The sequence below is a fragment of the Monodelphis domestica genome, chromosome 3, assembly GCF_027887165.1.
Source record: "Monodelphis domestica isolate mMonDom1 chromosome 3, mMonDom1.pri, whole genome shotgun sequence".
NCBI lineage: Eukaryota > Metazoa > Chordata > Mammalia > Didelphimorphia > Didelphidae > Monodelphis > Monodelphis domestica.
The window spans coordinates 62334858-62354291 of NC_077229.1; the positions used below are offsets into that span (position 1 = coordinate 62334858).

At 54.2% G+C, this 19434-nt stretch overlaps 3 protein-coding genes across 9 annotated transcripts in view; 2 read left to right on the forward strand and 1 right to left on the reverse strand.

Moving 5' to 3' along the window:
• The window catches only part of EVI5L (ecotropic viral integration site 5 like), a 62442-nt gene extending 55795 nt beyond the window's left edge, over nt 1-6647 (forward strand). For 5 of the 6 annotated variants that reach the window (XM_056822029.1, XM_007489527.2, XM_007489529.2 and 2 more), the window contains 5 exons: nt 769-924; nt 1197-1343; nt 1549-1644; nt 1771-1866; nt 3657-6647. In XM_056822029.1, coding sequence (XP_056678007.1) covers nt 769-924; nt 1197-1343; nt 1549-1644; nt 1771-1866; nt 3657-3941 — 780 coding nt within the window. In that variant the 3' untranslated portion in view covers nt 3942-6647. Of the gene's footprint in view, nt 1-768; nt 925-1196; nt 1344-1548; nt 1645-1770; nt 1867-3077; nt 3179-3656 lie in introns of all 6 variants that reach the window. The other variant, XM_056822030.1, reaches the window with a different exon arrangement.
• A 118-nt stretch (nt 6648-6765) lies between these two features.
• On the forward strand, nt 6766-15712 carry LOC103095533 (zinc finger protein 358-like). Its single transcript, XM_007489526.2, has 6 exons — nt 6766-7506; nt 10044-10109; nt 10402-10527; nt 10661-10806; nt 10967-11132; nt 11567-15712. Exons 2-6 carry the CDS (start codon nt 10052-10054, stop codon nt 11812-11814), a joined length of 744 nt encoding a protein of 247 aa, XP_007489588.1. The 5' UTR covers nt 6766-7506; nt 10044-10051; the 3' UTR covers nt 11815-15712.
• PRR36 (proline rich 36) lies at nt 11882-19407 on the reverse strand. 2 transcript variants are annotated; one of them, XM_056822027.1, is made up of 6 exons: nt 19276-19407; nt 17339-17598; nt 16649-16709; nt 16027-16163; nt 12764-15766; nt 11882-12669 (listed from the first exon to the last, which is right to left on the reverse strand). In XM_056822027.1, exons 2-6 carry the CDS (start codon nt 17595-17597, stop codon nt 12209-12211), a joined length of 3921 nt encoding a protein of 1306 aa, XP_056678005.1. In that variant the 5' UTR covers nt 17598; nt 19276-19407; the 3' UTR covers nt 11882-12208. The 2 variants fall into 2 exon arrangements, with proteins under 2 accessions (XP_056678005.1, XP_056678006.1); XM_056822028.1 differs by lacking the exon at nt 19276-19407 and adding an exon at nt 18527-19035.
• Between the last annotated feature and the right edge of the window lie 27 nt (nt 19408-19434).

Genomic DNA, 19434 nt, shown 5'->3' on the forward strand with positions numbered 1-19434 from the left:
AAGGGAGGAAGGGAAGGGAAGGGAAGGGAAGGGAAGGGAAGGGAAGGGAAGGGAAGGGAAGGGAAGGGAAGGGAAGGGAAGGGAAGGGGGAAAGGAAAGGAAAGGAAAAGGGAAGGAAGAAAGAGTTTAACCAGACCTCTTATCTCATTACTTGTGCCTTGTACCAGAGAATGGTGTGAAATTCAACTTAGCCTGTATCCAAGAAACTCCTGGATAGGTCATGCCCCATTGTGGTTTGAGTTCATAAAGCTATCTACCAAAGGGTGGCCTGGATGAGCAAGCTCCCTCACTGATGAAATGTCAGATATTCTAGAAGACTAAAGTAATAAAAATAACTCACATTTATATAGTTCTTTAAAATGTGCCAAGTTCTAACTCCCTCCCAGAGCTGTTGTGAGAAGCAGTGAGGTAATGTAAATGCTTTGTAAACCAGAAAACCCCACAGAAATGTCAACTTATATTGGTGAGGAACTCCCACAGGGAGGACCCTCAAATACAGCCCCATTTAGGCCAACCACATGAAGCTCCCCAGAGGACAAATCCAGGCAGAGGCCACCCCCATCATTCTCTCCCCTGTGTTTTCATCTTTCTGGTACTGCAGCCCCAGGGCAGGGAGAAGACTCTGAAGTGGGACTCCTGGGTCTTATTTGGAAGTTTAGAAGTCATTTCATACTCTAGGAGCTGCATGGAGATTCCAGAAGGCTTATCTTGCCATCTAAGGTCTCCTCTGGCTCTAAATCCTGATGACCCTTCCTTCCTTCTGGATAGGCCCACCTCTCTCGGGGAGGGAGATGGAAGGAGTCTCCCCGGAAGCTGGCCATTAGTGACCTACAGGATGAACTGATGACTGTCCGGTTGCGAGAGGCCCATGCTCTGGCAGAGGGGAGGGAACTTCGGCAGCGAGTGGTGGAACTGGAGACACAGGTCAGAGGACTTCCCCAGAATGAGGAACGTCCCTGTGTTCCTTGGTCATCACCCTCCCTTCAGCCTACTCCTAAGCCCAGGCCATCCTCTTGCCCTATATGCACTTCATGAATCCCACTGGGCTGCGCCTCTGGCTCCCTTCATTGGCTTGCACTTTGTCAGTTACAGGCTGAGGGTCATCTGGTTTTGTCAGACTGTGCTTCTGGCTCTAGGCTCCCCTTGCATTGTCAGGGGCCACTTGGTCACTTGTTGGTGACTCCCCCTCCTCCTAGGACCAGATCCACCGAAACCTGCTGAACCGGGTAGAAGCAGAGAGTGCAGGCCTTCAGGAAAAGCTCCATTACCTGGTGGCTCAGAACAAAGGCCTGCAGACTCAACTGAGTGAGAGCAAACGCAAGCATGCTGAGGCTGAGTGTAAGGTGGGCCCCGCCTCTGCCCCCCAGCCCCCAGCTGTGCTGGCTTCCCTGCATGCTCTGAGGCCTATCCCCATCTTCCAAGGGCTTACCCTGTAACCCAGTCTACTGGGCTTCCATTCATCCCCTCTCTCTACTGCCCCTCCCTCGGTCCATCCCTCCCTCCCCTGAGTCAGCTGCCTATGCTTTCCTGCTGCTTTTACCCCTCCAGAGCAAGGAGGAGGTGATGGCAGTAAGGCTCCGGGAGGCAGACAGCATGGCTGCTGTAGCAGAGATGAGGCAGCGAATTGCAGAGCTGGAGATTCAGGTGAGGGACCAAAGCAAGGGTCAGAGGACTCCACAAAAGAGAAGAGGTTGATGTGGGGAAGCCCTCGTCTTCTCTTTCCTCTCTTCTCCATGCAGTGACATAGGATGGGGACGTTTTGCCTTACAGAGAGAAGAAGGTATGATCCAGGGGCAGCTGAACCACTCAGACTCCTCCCAGTACATCCGTGAGCTCAAGGATCAGATTGATGAGCTCAAGGCCGAGGTGAGTCACAGGCCTGGCTCAGGGTTTGACTTCTCAAGTCACAGCTTCTCTCACCTGCCTTCTGGCCTTCCAAGAAGAGAAGCCATCCATTCCCTCTACTGGCATGCTGGAGGACCTTCCACCTTCATGCCAGGGCCTTGGTATTTCAAGAGAGCAAGCTAATGTGACTAGAGGAGAGTTTCCTAGGGTCCTGGATTTCCTGGCAAATTGCCATGAAGTTTCTTCCATATTCACTGTGATAAGAAAGGAGTAAAGTGCAGCAGATGGGTGGCTCAGGGGATTGAGAGCCAGGCCTAGAGTCAGGATGTCCTGGGTTTAAATCTGGTCTCATATACTTCCTAGTTATGTGACCTTAGACAAGAGACTTAACCCCCATTTCCTAGCCTTTCCTGCTCTACCTTGGAACAAGTACATGGTAAGGGTTTAAAAAGGGGGGGGGGAGGGAAGTATAGTATCTCTGTAGTCTTCTAGAGAGCAATCTGACCCTCCCTGGGATGAATTGTAGGGCTCCTGACAAGTGCTCTAGCTACTCCTGAGCAGACCATGGGACTCTGAACCCAGGGGGAGAACAGGGCATCCTTTATCCAAACCTCTGGACAGTTGATGGGCCCTGGCAGGAGTCCTGGCCTGATAAATCAGATTTGGGTTGTGGTCCTCCCTCTGCTACTGTCTCCGCAGGGGACCATGGGCAAATAAGTCCCTTCCTCTTTCCTAACCTTAGTTTTCTTAATGTGTAAAATAGAGCAAAAATCCCTTCTCCCCTACTACTATGATGACCCCTTGAGATAATGGAGGTGAAAGCTATTGGAAGATGTCAAACCAAAGAGTTGTCTCCCATTATTATCACCTATTCATTTCTGTTGGGAGGTTCTGGTTGTCTTCAGAGCAAATACAGGATTGTGCCTACAATTGCAGAGGGAGACAGGCAAGGAAAGACCCCCCAGATGTTCTATTTCTCGGACCCTGTTCCATAAGCTGGCCCCCTCCAGAGCCCCTTATTCATGATCAAATCAGTGCCTACAAGGGCAAAAGAGAAGTCCCGGGGTCAGAGTGGAAGGGAGAAAGGAAGAGAAAAGAGGAAGCAGAACCTCAAAGTGTGGGCTCCCTGGCTGGGTTCCATACACCCTATGGCTGGTGTCTCTGGCCCCCTCCTGGGCCTCACATCAGGACAGGAGCTCCCTGCCCCATAACTCTTGTCTTGATCTGAGCAGAGTCTCTCAGCTTGGGCAGGCTGGCAGCTGGACCGAGGCGACGCACTGCATGCTGGGACTTGTAGGCTCCCACAGGCCACCCCTCCGTATCAGAGCCCAGGGTAACTCCCCCTCCCCCAGAGCCTCCCCCTCAGGCTCTGGTGTTTGGGTGATTCAGGGCTGGGGTAAGGTGGAAGACCTTTTCCTCAAACCTTACCAGCCCTCTCCCTGAGCCCCCTCCCCCTTTCCCCAATCTGGCCCCTTTTCTTCCCCTCCAATCTGGTAACAGCCTTCTTGCTGGTGGGCCTCAATGGTGCACTAAGCACCCCACACTGTGTTCTCCACCAGAGAACAATCTCTCCTCTCTTTGGGCTCCCTGCTATCCAGCGGGTCTTGCTCCCTCCCTCTTTTTCCCTTTCCCTTCCTCATCCCTTAGTCATTTCCTTTGTTTCCTCCATCTCCATCCCCTTCAGTCCTCTCTAGCATCCCCTTTATCTCCCACCTCATCCTGACCACAACTTATCTTCCCCTCCAACATGGGTTTTGATCCATCCAGTGCTTGGCCTTCCCAACCTTACCTCCCCTCCCCCCATCTCCCAGGTTCGGCTACTGAAGGGCCCACCCCCGTTTGAGGACCCCCTGGCATTCGACAGCCTCCATTTGGTGCGTCATTTGGATGAGGACTCGCTGCCCTCCTCAGATGAGGAGCTCCTGGGTGTAGGTGTAGGGGTTGGGGCAGCCCTACAGGATGCCCTATATCCTCTATCCCCCCGAGATGCCCGGTTCTTCCGACGACTGGACCGTCCAGCCAAGGACAGTGAGGGCAGCACGGACAGTGAAACGGATGAGCTGGCCCCTTCCTATGGCCAGAGCCTGGGTAACTGAGGAATGACATTGCCTCCCTGGCCCACCCCACCTGGGGCTCCAGACCTCTCATGTTCAGGGGGGTAGGAGGGCAGGCTCTCCTCAACCTCCATTCATCATTCTTCTTGGAGGGGATGTTCCCTCCCCATAGGGATGAAGGGGAGTGGGGCACATCTAGGTGTGCCTAGCCCCTCCACAGAGTGCATCAGAACATCTACCTTGAGTGTTGTCTACATTGCCCTCTCCAAGGGCGCTTGTGATTCACTGTATTTAAACTCGACTCCATTCTGTGGTTCCCTTCCCATCTCCCACCACCCTCTTTCCTTTCAGGGGTTCTCTAGGGCAGGGACTGGGAGACAGGAGGATACCATGACTCTAGGAGTCACAGGCTCCTCTCCCCCTTGGAACACTTCCGTGGTCTCTAAGTTTCTGATTGTTCCCAGTCTTATTTATTTATCTACAAGAGGATTGTTTTGTTCTCTTCCCCCATCCCTGACTGCCCAGGACCAGAAAGCACTGCCGTTCCCTCTCAAGAGAGCAGCACATGCAATGGGCAAGGAGGGGCATAGAGGACCAATGATCAGAACTGGCCTTCTCTGTGGCAGCTGCTCTCTTCTCAGCCTCCATTCCCAGGATTAGTCTGTCTGTCTTCCCCAGGAACTCGAGATCTAAGACTGACCTGCCCCACCACAACCCTGGAGGTGCTTCAGATTCACCAAGCCCCTGCCTGCCAGCTCTGCACCTCCATATTGGGGTGGGGGGAATTCAGCCATTAGCAGATCTGGCAAGGGAAGCAAGAGCCCTGAGCAAAAGAAAGAGGCCAGGTCTTGGCAGATGGGTCATGACTACAGACCTTCCAGAGCTGTAGCCTGGGCCAAAGCAAGTCTAGGATTCTCTCCTCTGAAGCAAAGACCACCAGCTTCCCCTGAGCTTTGGCCTCCTCCTATGGGCCAGGCACCTGTTCACCTCAGGCTGACAGAAGAGGCTGGCTCACACCCTTGAAGATGCAGGATGTATAAGCCATCCAACGTCATCTGTTTGCTGGGCTTTTTGAGGTATCTTCCACTCTAGAGCTCCTTGGGCCCTGGCGTGTCCATGTTATCAGTGACTAGCTCCTTCCTTCCTTCCCAGGCCATTCCCCCTGGAGCCCCTGAGGTGGAGGGACTGGCCTTGGAGCAGGAGACCTAGAGGGGCAGTCCCCAGATCAGTTTTGGCATTGTGCCTTCCATTAGCAGCTGCCTCTTCCTCCCTGTGCCAACTCCATTTTCTCACCATATTGTTTCTCCTCCACCACTCCCTTCTTGCCTCAGCCAAGCCAGTCCCTGGGTCGGTGCCCCTGGAGGAAAAGGCCCTCTCTCTGCTAAAACCAAAGTCATCCCAGTCTGGGGAGCAAATATGGACGAGTCTGTCTAGGAGCAGCTGCTAATCCTGAGAGCTCACCCCACACACACACACCTGTCTACTGGTCCCGAGCAAGGTTAAGGACACTCCTGTGCCCAGAGGCCGGAGGAAGGCTTCTTTGGGCCACAGGTGGGAAGAAAGGATCCTCTTTGGCCCCTGAGCTGAGAGGAGCTGCTTTAGCCACTCCTAGAGCTGAGGAAGAGCAGCCTCAGACCATCAAAGTCCCAGATGATGGAGCCCCTGGCCATACAGAGCCTCTGGGCTCACCAAGAAGCAGTTCTCTTCCCTGACAGTACTTTGCTTTCCAAGGTTTTCCTAGTGTCTCTTTTCTTTGCCAACATTAAAGGTGCTGCCCAGCTTCCTCATAGCCAGATGGTACCAGACCCCAGAGGGAAGGGAGTGGGGTGAGGGGAATTGTCACTTGAGTGTCTTAGCCCATTTCCTCCCTGCTGTACAGTGTCAGTATTCAGCACCCATCTGTGCCCCTCTAGACTCTCCATGTTCACTCCAGGTGGGTCCATCAATCCAGCAGAAGCCACCTAGGAGGAGAAAACCCTTGGGCAAGGAGGAATAGAAATGTTTCCCTGCTAGGCCCCACCCTAGGAGCTTGCTTTTAGAATTTGTGCCTGTGGCCATGGAAGGAAGAAGTGCCATGTTCCCCGGAGAATAAGACTTCTAGTCTTCCATTTCATCCCTGACTCCTCCCCCTCGGGCTCTGTTTGCTGAGTTTGAGAACTTAGGTGCCAAAATCCATGAAGTGTCTACTTAAGCTGCTCTGGGGGCACACTCCCCTCAAACATACACACACTATACCCTAAGTGTTATTCTCTGTCCTGCTCCCCACCCTTGCACTAGGATCTGCCCTGTCTTTCATTCCTCACTCTCCTGACTCCTGTCCTCCCCAATCATGGAGGGCTAATGGCTCCAGGGCAGCCCACCACATTGGTGCTCCCAAAGCTATCTCCTGACCCGGCACCATCGCCCCTGCCCCTTAGCTGATGTCAGAAGCAAATAGTCTGCTCTACACTTAATTAATAGGAAAGCCCCTGTGGGGCAGGTTTCCCACTCTCTACCCCATCCCTTCTCTCACATCCATACACAACATCGTCACCTCACACTGGCTCTGCCCTCTGTGCTGAGACCAGAAGAAGTTGAGGGCCATCGGTACTTGCAGGTGTCTGGCCTGCTCTGCAATGTCCTGTCAGCTGTAAGTGTATGGCCTCCACCTCCCCCCACTGCCCACTATCATCCTCACACTGCCTGTACAAACCCACGTGTCTCCACACAAGATTGGAAAGACAAATAATAAAGCATATTTACACGGTCTTAGAATTGGTGGGCAGGATGTGGGGGATCGGGGTTGGCTGGGAGAAACTCTAAACCAAGCAGAGTGAGACGAAGACTGAGGGGAAGGCTGAGCTTCGTGGGCTTAGGAAGCAGCTTAATAGGGTTCCTTCCTTCCCTCACTCAGCCTTTCCCCTAACAGCAGACGGCATGAAAGGCACAAGAGAGGCTCAGTGAGGGCTGCTCTCATCACCTGCAGACCTGGGGAATTGAATCTACTTCAGGAGAGGCTATAGCTATGGAGGGAGGGCTTCTTTGAATGCTGGCAGGGATGAGAAACAGAACAGACCCGAGAACTTGGACCTAATCAGGAGGGCACTTCAACTGAGACAAGCCTCTTCTCACCTCATCCCAAGCCCTTCCGTTTCCAGGGCTTGCTTGATTGCTATAGACTTTTCAATGTGACTTTCTAGAGATCCCAGCTTAAAAGGACTTGGGAGGGAGAAGGTTGACAGGAATAAGCAGAGGGTTTGGTGAGAGGAGATCCTTTAGGGGCTGAGGTTGGAGTCAGTGGTAATTGCAGTTGTGGAGAAGTATGCGTGTGACAGGGAGTGAGAGGCAGTTTGTATATGTTCCTGTGTTTTGTGTGTGGTGTGGTGTACGTGTGTGAAGAAGGATGTGTGGGTGGGGTGAGGAGCATGCAAATGTGTGACTAGGTGTCTTATTAAGTCACTGACTTGACTTGGGGGAATACCGGAGAATGTTTCACTCCTGGCCTTAAGTAGCTTCCAGACAATTTAACTGAGTGGAGAAGATGTGGAAAAATAAACAAGAATCAGAGGAAGTTTGTGGGAGTTGAGGCCACTGAGGGTGAAATGGACAGGGAGGATTCCAGGAGGAGGTAAGACTGAAATTGGGCTCTGAAAGTCAAGTAGAATTTCAGTGAATTGGAGAGAAGGGGAGATAGAAATTGCATTGCCAAAGCCAGGAGGTAAGAATGTATATGTTGTCTTCGGTGATGGGGTGGAAGTTCAGTGCTCAATATGACTGGGGTCATTGGGAACAGTGGAAAATAAGGCTAAAAAGGCAAATTCCTGACCAATTAGAGAGGGCCTCATGCTGGTCCATTGGGGATGAGGTGCTGCTGAAGGCTTTTAAGAAAGGGGATAATGGGATCAGAGCTAGACTTTAGGAAAATGAATCTAGCAGATGAGATACAGAGGGAAAAGACTAGAAGGAGATTGATTTAAAAGGACTAAGGCAACAATCCAGGTAAGAGGGCATAAGAAGTCATGTCTAATCTGTATGGGAATGAATAAACTTCTCAGATGAAATCTGAAAGATAAGCGTCTCTAATAACTCTGAGGTCCTGGACAGGAAACAAGAATTTAGGAGCAAAGAGTTATTCATCTCCTGCTAGTAGAAGGTTTGGACTTTGGAAAAGAAATAATTGATATTCATGTCGAACTTTAAAATGTGCAAGATTATATATACATTTAATATATGAATTACATATATTAATAATCTCATTTGAACTGGCCAACCTCTAGAAATAGGGAGGGACTATTTGTGTCATCCAGAGTTTTCAGATAGAAAACAGGTTCAAGTGAGTGATTTACTGAAGTCAGGTAGGTAATAAAGGTCAACTGAGATTCAAATCCAGGACTTTCCAACTCCAGGTTCAACATTGTAGGTATCAGAGTATTTGGTTTTCTGGACCATGGATTTTACTTCAATAGATCTGGGATCCTATCAGTGTAGATACTTTCTCCATTGATGGAGATCACAACCCCTCCACACCCATCTAACGTGATTCTTAGACTCACCCAAATGTACTAGAAGCCTTCCAACACTTAAGATAGAAGAAAGATGAGCTTACAGTCAGGGCATCTCGCAAGACTGGGAAGATGAACTATGTCAAAGGAACTCAGTAGCCTGATCAATAATTTGAAAACAGAAATGTGTGACAGGAAGGAAGAAAATGCCTATATGTAAAGCATTAAAAAGATATGAAACAGAGAACATAATCATAAGCTTTAGGCCTGGAAGCAATACTAGTGATCATCTTATTCAATGCCCTCATTTAACTGATAAAGAAATTTGGACCCCAAGAGGTGAAGAGACTTGCCCTAATGTCAAAAAGAACCAGAAATAGCATTTGAACCTAGGTCCATAAGTCTAAATTCAGGGTTGGTTAGTTTGATTTTTTTCCCATCATGCCACAAAGAATAATGCTTTAAGTAAGGGGAGGAGGGAGGAATAAGAATGCAATCTACATCTTCAAGTAACACCACCAATTGTACAGTCTGAGCAAGAAACAAAGTGAGTTTTTAACACAAAGTGGTCAGTATAGCCTGGTAGGTATCCTTGAGATCTGGGGAGATGGGATTCAGAAAAGGAATCATTCCATGGAGCATCGTACCTTGTCCAAAAAGAAACAGAAGGAGGCAGTTTGTGTTTTAAACCTGTGCACCAATCTTAACCTACAAAAAATTATTTGGTGAGTGAAATGGGGTTACTGAAACCACAAGGAAAAATGATCATGGAATCCTAGAGTCTGCCATAGCCAAGGGCAGGGACAGGCACCATAGATGTTAGGCTTTGCACCAGAGGGTAGAACTAAGGAGGACACTGCAAAGAAGTCAATTTACATTTGAGGTTGAGGGGAAAACTTCCTATAGCTAGTCAGAAAGAATGGGCTGTCCCTTTGTTAGTGGTCTTCAAATAAAGACTGAATGACCACTGGTAAAGGAAATTGTAGAGTGGATTTATGCTCAAAGAATCCAGCTCTGATCCTGTGGCTTAGAGAATGAGTGTTCTCCATGGTGTTCTCCATGGTCAGGATAGACTTGTGGAACTAAGCTCTGATGTATAGGTAAGATTAGGCTAGCTATGAGGTACGGCTTGTAAGAGGGCGGTAGGGGAGCTGCCTTGGTACTCCTGATCAGGTCTGAGGACAGAGACACTTGGGTCCTCATTCCTTCTGTTGAGGAAATCTCTTATAATGGAAACTCATTTTTGTTCCCATGGCTAATGAATGGGGGCGTAGGTGTTTGAACCTTGTGCATGAGGAATATGCCAGGGCAGAGGGACAGATAGGACAGGCCTCTAGGATAGCCATATTCCTTCTAGAACCCCAGAGTGAGCTGGTGGCAGAATGTTGGGAATGGGGGTGGGAGTGGGAAGAATATGAAGTGGGCCCAGGCATCCTGCTGCTTAGCTATCTTCCTGGGTTCCCATCCTCCAAAGCACATCTGAATATCTGATGACTACTGAGGAAGCCAACTAATCTAATCTAGGGTCTCCAAAGTGGGAGGGGTCAGAGGGGTTGAGGGGCAGGACACCTGAGTTCCTGAGATTGGGCAAAGCTAGAAGCTGGGGGAACAAGATGTCCGGATCCCAGTCTGCTTTCTTTCACCTCTCACCCCTGATGGGTAGCCCCTGAGATGCCTCGATCCTTCCTAGTAAGAAGCAGAAGATCCTCTGAAAGAAAAAAGTTGATGGGTAAGTGTGGCCTGTCCTTTTTGAAGACCCAGAGCCCCAGAATCCTCCAGGGCTCCCATGGAAGAGCAGGTTATTCCAATGCCCAAGTTCTGGAGGGAGAAAAAGGCTGAGGAGCAGAGAATTAGGACAGAATAACTGGACAAATCCAGATAGGAATTTGAGAACTTGGGATGGCAGGGATGAGGAGGGGCTGTTAGGAGTCAAGATGCCTTGGATTGGAGGGGGTTACAGCAGAGGAGGGGGCTAGAATGACTGAGGTCTACTTAAAGAGTGGTGGGTTCTTCTTGCATAGGCTTTACAGGGGATCCAGGCCTGACTGTGAGGAGCCTTGGAGGCAAATGGGCTGAGATGCCCCCGTCCCCAAACCCTGACCCTGAAGCCAACTCTTCCTCTGCCTTTTCTGAGAGTGGCCTCCTTGGTAAGAGCTCCCCTGGACCTAGGGAGGTGGAAGCCCGAGGATTGTGGGCTACGACCTCAAGATCTCGAGGGGGTGCTTAGCTGTTAGGTCCTAGGAGTCTCGGGGTGACCGGATTCATTTGACCCAACCCCAGGGCTCCAGGGTCTGGTCAGCCTCTCCTGGGATGGTCACTGCCCCCAGACCCAGCTCCAGCCTCGGCCTGAGACCCGAGTCACTTCCCCAAGTCTAGAGCCACAACTGTTGTCACCACCCACAGCACAGGCCCCTCAGAGATTCAAGGTAACTCAGGAGGCCGGGATCGAGGCAGGCGCGGAGGGGCAGAGGCTAGTCCAGCCGCAGCCTGCCGTCCCAGTCCATCCTTGTGCCTCTAGGGTGGGTCTGACGGGAGGGGAGGGACCCTAGCTCCTCCCGCCTCCCACGGCTCCCCTCCTGCCCCCAGGAGAAAGTGTTCCCCTGCGGCGTGTGCGGGAAGAGTTTCCGGCGCTCCTCGACTCTGTCCACACACCTGCTCATCCATTCGGGCACGCGGCCCCACCCCTGCCCCTTCTGCGCCAAGCGCTTCCATCAGAAATCCGACATGAAGAAGCACACTTTCATCCATACCGGTGCGGGCCCGGGGAGGTGACGAGGAGGGGGGCTGGGGAGCGAGCTCCCAGACTGCGGGACGGGCTGTGTGGTCTCCGGGGGGAATGACCGAAGGGTGGCCCCGCCCCTCCATCCCCCACCCCACCAGATCTCCAACGCTAGAGGGGAAGTTGGAAAAGATCCCAGGCCTCCGGCAGCCTCCTCTCTCCCCAGACGTACTTGGTGCTCCCCTCCATTACCCTCCCTTGTTTTCATTGTCCCTACCAGCCGGCCCCCAACTCCACCATCTTTACTCCCCACCAGACTCCGGACCTCTCAGGACTCCCATATCCTCCCCAATTCTGATACCTGGTTTCTCCACCCTACCTCAGTTCCCCGGTCCCCAGACCCATTTCTCTAACTGGTCCTCACCCAGCCCCCTACTTCCTCCCAATTCCCCTCTACCTTTCCACAGGAGAGAAGCCCCATCGCTGTGGAGTATGTGGGAAATCCTTCAGCCAGAGCTCCAACTTGCTCACTCACTTCCGGCAGCATGGGGGCACCCGGCGCCTGCCCCAGCGGCCAAAATGCCCACCCTCCCCGAAATCCTCGGGCCTCCCAGTCTCCTGCCCGGTCCCTGGGTGTCCTGAGCCCCAGGGAGAAGGAAGACACCTGGTCCTAAAGCCTGATTCTCCTGCTCAGCCACCTCAGCGCCATCAGTGAGAAGGCTGGGATGCAAGTCCTGGGCCTCTGGGGAGAACCTCAGACATAGAAGTTCCAGGCAGCTGGGTTCCTCAGCACAGCAGCTCCGGCTCAATCTCATCTTTATTACAAACTAAAAGGCCTCTTAGAAAACACGGACACACCACACAGACTCCAGGGGCCACGGGAACAATACAGCAAGGACAATCTACAAGATACACTCAGTGCATGGGATGGGAAGGAGCCTTCCAGGACTGAGACAGCAGGTGTTAGGAACCTAGAACACCATGGGGCTTTCCCTCCTCTCCCCAGCCTCCTCTGCTAAGGAAAACAAGCAAAATGCAGGGATCAAACAGGCCGGGGCTTTCAGGTCAGAGGGCTCCATGGTCCTTTGCTTGGAGTGGGACAGGGCATCTCAGTGGAAGGTCTCCACCTCCACTACAGTCCAGTCTCCCTGTGGTGAGGCAACATCATCTGGGGAGAAGCTAGTGACAGAGGTGATGCTGGCCCGGGACTCATCGAGAGGGGAGAGCAGTTCTGCCCAGCGGCCTAGCTCAGCATCACTCAGAGGGGGGCGGCCACCCCCGGGTCCTTGCCTGGCTCCCCCTGGTCCCTCTGCAGCCAGCAGCAGGGTCCGGCTCAGCAGCTGCTGTACCACACTGGCCTGCAATGCTCCCAGCTGCAGCTCGCCCACTCGAGCTGGCTTGGGACCACGAGGGGCTGGAGGCATCTTCTCCACTGTCCGATCCTCCTCTTCCTCCTGATCCTGGACCTCCCTGCTTGGGGGTCCAAATGCTGTTTCTGGAGCTTCTGACTCATAGATTGTGGAGAGGCCATCAGGGGGCCCAGACATAGGTGACCAGGGCAGTGACTCGCCTGTGGGAGAGAGGGACAGGGTGGAGACTTCTCCCCTCTTCAAAGAGGGGCCCTCTTCCCCCAGCCCCTTGCCCTCTGTCCCCTGGCTGGTTACCTGGGACCCCGTGGGGAAGTCGAGGGGAAGTGGTACAAGGGCTCCGGGTGGGGACCCCAGGACGGCTCCAGGCAGCAGGATGGCAGGCAGCAAGCTCAAGGTCAGGATCAGCTGGGGGTGAAGCTGGGGCCCCTATCTCAGGGCCACTGTCATAGGCTCGAAGCTCCTCAGGAGTACTTGTGGCACTGCTGCTGTGTCCAGCGAGGTCTGGACCACTCAGAGTACTAGAAGGGCTTCTGGACAGCTCCCCACCCAAGGCTCCCAAGGACAGGACGGGATCAGGAAGGGGCAGCTCCCCAGGAGGGGGATTCTGCAAGTGGGGCTGGGCCAGCACTGGGACTGTGGCCAGGGGAGAGGAGGTCATGAGCCTGATGGGCAGGGGATGGGGAGGGGCTTGCACAAGAGGTATGGATTGAGGAGAGGGAGGGGCCTGTATGGGGGTGGTGTCCAGGGGAGAGGGAGGGGCCTGTATGGTGGTGGTGTCCAGGGGAGTGGGAGGAGCCTGCATAGGGGGTGTGGCCAGGAGAGAGGGAAGGGCCTGCATGAGGGATGTGTCCTGGGGAGAGGGAAGGGCCTGCAGGGGTGTGTCCAGGGGAGAGGGAGGGACCTGCACAAGAGGTGTGTTCAGAGGAGAGGGAGGGGCCTGAACAGGGTGTGTGTCAAAGGGAGAGGGAGGGACCTGTATAGAAGGTGTGTCCAGAGGAGAGGGAGGGGCCTGCACAAGGGGTGTGTTCAGGGGAGAGGGAGTGGCCTGTATAGGGGGCGTGTCCACGGGACAGGGAGAAGCTTGGTGAATGGAGCCCTGGGACAAAAGGGAGGAGGGGACCTGCACAAGGGGTGACGAGAAAGGAGGATCCTGAAGAGGAGGTTTGGCCAAGGGTGGGGAGGGCGGGACCAAGTGAAAAGGCGGGGCTTGTTGAGAGTGTGTGTCTATAGGAGAGGGAAGGGCTTGCAGAGGGGGTGAGGCCAACGGAGGAGAGGACTGAAGAGGAGGTGTGGCCAAGGGAGGAGAGGGTGAGAATAAATTAGAGGATGGATCTGAGGGAATAGGGGGAACCTGTGTGGGTAAAATGGTGAGCCCGTGAGAGGGAGGGGTTAAGGACAGTGGCGGATTCTGTAAAGGGGACGTGGTTAAGGGAAAGGCCTGCAGACAAGATGTGGCCAGAGGGGGAGAGGGTGGGGACGAGGGAGTGGGTGGAACCTGCACAAGGGGTGTGGCCAAGAGAGAGTTAGCCTTTTGTTCAGGGGATGTGGCTAATGGAGAGAGCGGGTCCTGAAGAGTGGAAGTGCTTAAAGGAATAGGAATAGTCTGGACAGTTGAGAGAGGGGCCTGCAGAGCTGTGGCTGGAGAGGGCAGGGTCTGGAGAGGAGGTGTAGCTAAGGGAGAAAGTGGAGCCTGGAGAGGCGTGGAGAGGAAAGGTGTGGCTAAGAAAGGAGAAAGTGGGCCCTTCTGGAAGGATGAGGCTAGAGAGGAATTGACTTGCTCGTGGGGGATGGCCAAGGAAAAGAGAGGGATTTGTGTAGGGGGTGTGGCTAAGGGAGAGAGTGGAGCTTGCTGAGGGGAAGAGGCCATAGAGGAATTGACTTGTGGAAGGGGTGTGGCCAAAGAGGGTGGTGCTTGTGGAGTGGGTGGGGCTTGTATATGGGATAGGGCTAAGGGGGAGGCCTGCTGGGGGGATGAGCCGAGAAGGGAATTGGCTTGTGAAGAGGGTGTGCTCAAAGAAGAGGGAGAGGCTTGTGGAGAAGGTGTGGCTAAGGGAGAGAGAGGGACTTGTATAGGGGGTGTGACTAGGGGAGAGGTTGAGGCCTGCTGGACAGAAGAGGTCTGAGAGGAATTGGCTTGTGGAGGGAGTGTCACCAAAGAAGAGCGAGGGGTTTGCTTAGGGGGTGTAGCTAAGGGAGAGGGTGGGGCTTGCTGAGGGGATGGGGCATGGGGATGGGGTGGGGCTCGAATCGGGGGTGTTGCTAGGGGAGGGGTTGAGGCCTGCTGGACAGAAGACGCCTGAGAGGAATTGGCTTGTGGAGGGAGTGTCACCAAAGAAGAGAGAGGGGCTTGCTTAGGGGGTGTGGCTAAAGGAGAGGGCGGGGCTTGAATCGGGGGTGTGGCTAGTGGAAAGGTTGAGGCCTGCTGGACAGAAGAGGCCTGAGAGGAATTGGCTTGTGGAGGGAGTGTCACCAAAGAAGAGAGAGGGGCTTGCTTAGGGGGTGTGGCCAAATCAGAGGGCGGGGCTTGTATGGAGGGTGTGGCTAGTGGAGAGGTTGAGGCCTGCTGGACAGATGAGACCAGAGAGGAATTGGCTTGTGGAAGGGGTGTAACCAAAGAAGAGCGAGGGGCTTGCTTAGGGGGTGTAGCTAAGGGAGAGGGTGGGGCTTGCTGAGGGGATGGGGCATGGGGATGGGGTGGGGCTTGAATCGGGGGTGTTGCTAGGGGAGGGGTTGAGGCCTCCTGGACAGATGAGGCCAAAGAGTAATTGGCTTGTGGAGGGGGTGTGGTTAGGAGAGAGGGTGAGACCTGTTGGGAGGATGAGGCCAGAGAGGGAGGGGCTCGTGGAGGGGGTGTGGCCAAGGAAGAGAGAGGTGCTTGCATAGGGGGTGTGGCTAAGGGAGAGGGTCCGACCTGCGGATCTTTTCTTCTAGTCAAGGGTGTGGAGGGAAGGGAGGGACCCTTAGACTGGATTACTGGGCAGGTTGAGGGCTCGACCAATGAAGAAGCTGAGGTGCTGTCCTGACGACGTGTGGGTCCAGGGAGACGAGACTGAACCCCCAGAGAACCTTCGCTGGGCTTCCTCCTGGCTGCGGAGGCTGGGCTGGAGACTGGATCTCCAAGGTTCTTCGGGGTTTTTCTCGGGGCTGAGGCTGGGGCTTTGGGCAGGGGGGAGGGCCGGGTCCTGGATTTGGGGGGTGCTCTCGGAGACCCCGGCTCGGGTCCTGAGGCCCCAGCCATACGGGGCCCAGGGAGTCCAACCCGTGAGGCTTGGGCTCCCTGAGCGGGTCGAATAGTATCTGGAAGAGATGGGAGAGAGGAAAGGCCCCTGGGAGGGTCTTTTTGGTAGGGCCTGTGGAAGCCCTCTGACTCCTCTCCCTTTGCCTGCACCTGATGGTTGCTTTTGGCTCCTTCCCATACTGGAATGGGGGAAGGGGACAGCCAGTTCCTTCCCTGCTGCCCTTTCCCCATAGATCCTTTGAGTACTTCTCACTGCTGACAGGCCACCACCCTCCTGACCCTGAGCCCCTTGGCATCCCTGTCCCCCTGACCCTCTTACCTCTCCGGTCTTCTGCTGGGGCCACATTGTTCCTTCCTGTAGGAGCTAGAGGTGTCTTAGCCTTGGCTCTAGTCTCTGCTGGGACAGAGCGGACTTGCTTGGCTGGGGTGGACACTTTGGGGCCCTGAGGCCCTGGCCTTGGTGGGAAAAGAAAGCCAGAGTCAGATCTAGGAGACATTGCTTGGATAACCCAGAGTCTTTCAGGGCTGGCCCCTTTCCCTGGCACACAAGCTGATGGTTTGCATGTATTTGCATCTAAGATTGTAAAATAAATGTGTTTCCCAAGACATGTTCACTTTGCAGAGGTCCTGGAGCTGGGGAGGGCCTATGAACCTGAAAGAAAGGGACCAGCCCAGGCAGAGGGTCTAGCTGGAGAATGTGTGTGTGTGTGTGTCTAGAGGTCTTACAGGACCACAGCTGGGGGGCTTGCCACATCTGGGGAAGGAACTAGCCTGGGGAAGAGAAATTCCCAAGGAGGGGCTAACTTGGGAAGTGGTTCTATCTGGGAAAGGGTCATGGGAGGTGTCACCTGAGAAGAGGTTGTACTTGGATAAGTGTTACACCCAGTTTTCCCTCATACCAGACTGAGAAGGGACCAGACATGGATAGGGAAGGGTCTTACCTGGAGGCTCGGCCAGCACCTGGGGCTAGGTCTGCTTTCCTCACCAAAGGCTGCCTGGGCACTACAGGGAGAAGCTGCTGGTCAGTTCAACCTGATCTCTTCTGTCCTTCCCAACACCTTAAACATATCTTTGGTTGTCTTTTTTTTTGGTTTGTTTTTTTGTTTTTTTTAAGCCCTTACATTCTATCTTGGAATCAATACTGAGTATTGGTTCCGAGGCAGAAGAGAGATAAGAGCTAGGCAAAGGGGGTTGAGTGACTTGTCCAGGGTCACACAGGAAACATCTGAGGCCAAATTTGAACCCAAGATCTCCCATTTCTGTGCCTGGCTCTCAAACCACTAAGCCACCTAGGTGCCCCATTAAACAGAACTTTGGAAGGGGCCAGGGGGCCAGGGGAGACCTTCCTCTAGGGACAGGAGCCCTGAAAGGCATTTCAGGAGTCTTGAACCAGCTAATTTGCTTCCTCCAAATTCTCCTCCCTGCCATTTCGAGAAGAGAAATGAAAGAACAGAAGAGGGAGGGGCAATCAAGGGGGACTGGGGTCAGGGAACAGGGTTCAAGGTCATTGTCAGGGAGGAGGACCAAGAGTCAAGGGACAGTCAGGATTTAGGAATCCAGAAGCTGTACCAGGAATGGGGAGGGGGAGGAAGGGTGGTGGTGGTCAAGAAACAAGACTTGGGCCCCTGTACCTGTGCTAGGAACATTGTGGCCTGTCCTGCTGGCTCTGGGGGGCCCAGCCAGGGCTGTGGCCACCTTGGGGACAGAGGCTGCCCTTTCTGCTTGTTCTCCCAGAGGCCTCTTGACCACAGCTCGGGTCTCAGCAGTAGCTCGTGGGGGCACTGTCCCTGATTTCTTAGGAGCCCCAAGGGGCCCTGGCACTGAGGAGCTGGGCAGGCGGGTAGCCAGGGGTCGACTACCCCCGGCTTTGGCTTTGGCACCTGTATTCATCCTGCAACAGATAAAGACAAAGGATGACCCTGGGCTAGGAAAGAGCATCAAGCTTAACTCTTGTAGCACCCAGGCTACAAAAGTGCCCCCTCCCCACCTCTTCAGTCTCCTTCGCCATTTCCAGCACTCAACTGTCCATTTTCTCAGTCTCAACCCCCATGCTTCTCACTCTTCAGCTGGAGGAAGGAGCCAGATATCCTGCCTCCCCTGCCAGCTGGGGACACTGTAGGTGTTCCCAGCAATCCTGTGTACATCCTATAGCAACCAGTCCCTCGACACCCAGCAGGTTCTGAGGGAATTAGGTGGCAGATGGGGACCCCTCCCCCTCCACTCACTGCTCCACAGCTTAGAGAGAGATTAGCACCATCTTGCCCTCCCCCTGAACTACCAGGATCGTCCTAATGCCACCACCCAAGGCCCAAGGCCTCATACTCTCTGGCACCTAGCTTCAGAGACCCAGTCATCTTTCCCCTGCCCCCACGCCTCCAAAAAATATCTTAGGGATCCAACAAGGGAGCTCCCCCTCTTGAATACAGGAGCTATTCCTGGCTAAGCGTCCAGCCTCCCCACATCCAAACCTAGGGGGACCCGAGGCTCTCACTAGGCCTGGGAGAGGAGCAAGGGATCAGGACCCCATGCCTCAGCTCAAGAAGATGGAGAGCTCAGAGAAGGGAGAGCCTCCTCTGTCCTGTCTCCAGCCCGAGCGGGTGAGAACGAGTCGGGCTGTGATCGCAGGGTGAGATTCTGTCTGGCTGCCCCCCAGCCACCCCCACACACCTGCTGGCGGAAGGAAGGGATGAAGGGGGGCTGCCATGAAGGAGTTAATGGAAACAAAGAGCCCAGCGCGACTCCCGAGGTCCCCGCCTCTCCAGCCCTCCCCCTCCACCTGCTCTGCTCGCTCCGCGCCCCCAAGCCCGTCTCTCAGTCACCTTCAGCCTCGAGCAGCTCGAACACCTGGGTCCCCTTGGAAGGGCCTGAGCGGGCAGTGGGGCCTGGGCGCCGGACCGAGGGGGAAGGGGGAGAAGAGGGAGGAGGCATGGGAAGGGGAGGGGGCAGGGGGCGAGGAGACTACAGGCGAGCCCCGCCCCACCCCGCCCCCTGCCCCAGCCTCGGCCCGCTACCGCTACCGCCACCGCTACCAGGGGGACAGCGCAGAAGCAGGGAGGGCCAGTGGCCCGGGGGGGACAGCAAGGAGACCGAGTGAGAGATGGAGAAGGGGGCGGAGAGGTACCCCAGGGAAAACGAGATCGAAATGAGAAAAAAGAATGAAAAGATGGAGAAGAGAGGAGAGGAGTGGGAAGAGAGAGGGTAAGCTAGAGAGCTGAGAGAAAGCGCAGAGAGCGACACAAACACAGGCTGGAAGCAGAAGGGAGAAGAAAGGTTGAAAAAGAAGAGGGGCCAGAGGAGAGAAGCTAGGGAAAAGACGAAGGGGAGGATGAATATGGGGGGGGAGGAGCCTTTTTAGGGGTGTTTCCATGGCAACTGCCTCTAGGAGTCCAGAAGGAGCATATGGGGAGTGGGAGGAAGCAGAATTTCCGGTGCCCCTCAAATGGCCTCTCCCCCCCTACATTAGATTCCACTTACCTGCCCCTCATCAATCCCATTCACTACCACCCCTGCCCCGAAGCCCCCTTCTATCCCTAGTCCCATTCTAGCCCTTTTCCGCTCTCCAACCTACCTGGTCTCCACAGTCCTCTCGGAAACTGACAGGCTGGGCTTTGGACAGGTTGGGGGTGGGACTAGTACTCCATTGGTTTATCTTCTTATGGGCAGACCAATCATCACACTGAGTATCCCTCCACATTTGGACCCTCCGATCTGTGGCTCCATAGGGGGC

Coding starts and splice junctions, on each gene's coding strand:
- PRR36 (XM_056822027.1), bottom strand. CDS start 17,597: ATGAATACAGGTGCCAAAGCCAAAGCCGGGGGTAGTCGACCCCTGGCT. Junction 16,710..17,338: donor CCACAATGTTCCTAGCACAG/GTACAGGGGCCC, acceptor TTCTCCCTGTAG/TGCCCAGGCAGCCTTTGGTG. Junction 12,670..12,763: donor ACTTCCCCACGGGGTCCCAG/GTAACCAGCCAG, acceptor TCTCTCCCACAG/GCGAGTCACTGCCCTGGTCA.
- LOC103095533 (XM_007489526.2), top strand. CDS start 10,052: ATGCCTCGATCCTTCCTAGTAAGAAGCAGAAGATCCTCTGAAAGAAAA. Junction 10,110..10,401: donor TGAAAGAAAAAAGTTGATGG/GTAAGTGTGGCC, acceptor CTTCTTGCATAG/GCTTTACAGGGGATCCAGGC. Junction 11,133..11,566: donor GCACACTTTCATCCATACCG/GTGCGGGCCCGG, acceptor ACCTTTCCACAG/GAGAGAAGCCCCATCGCTGT.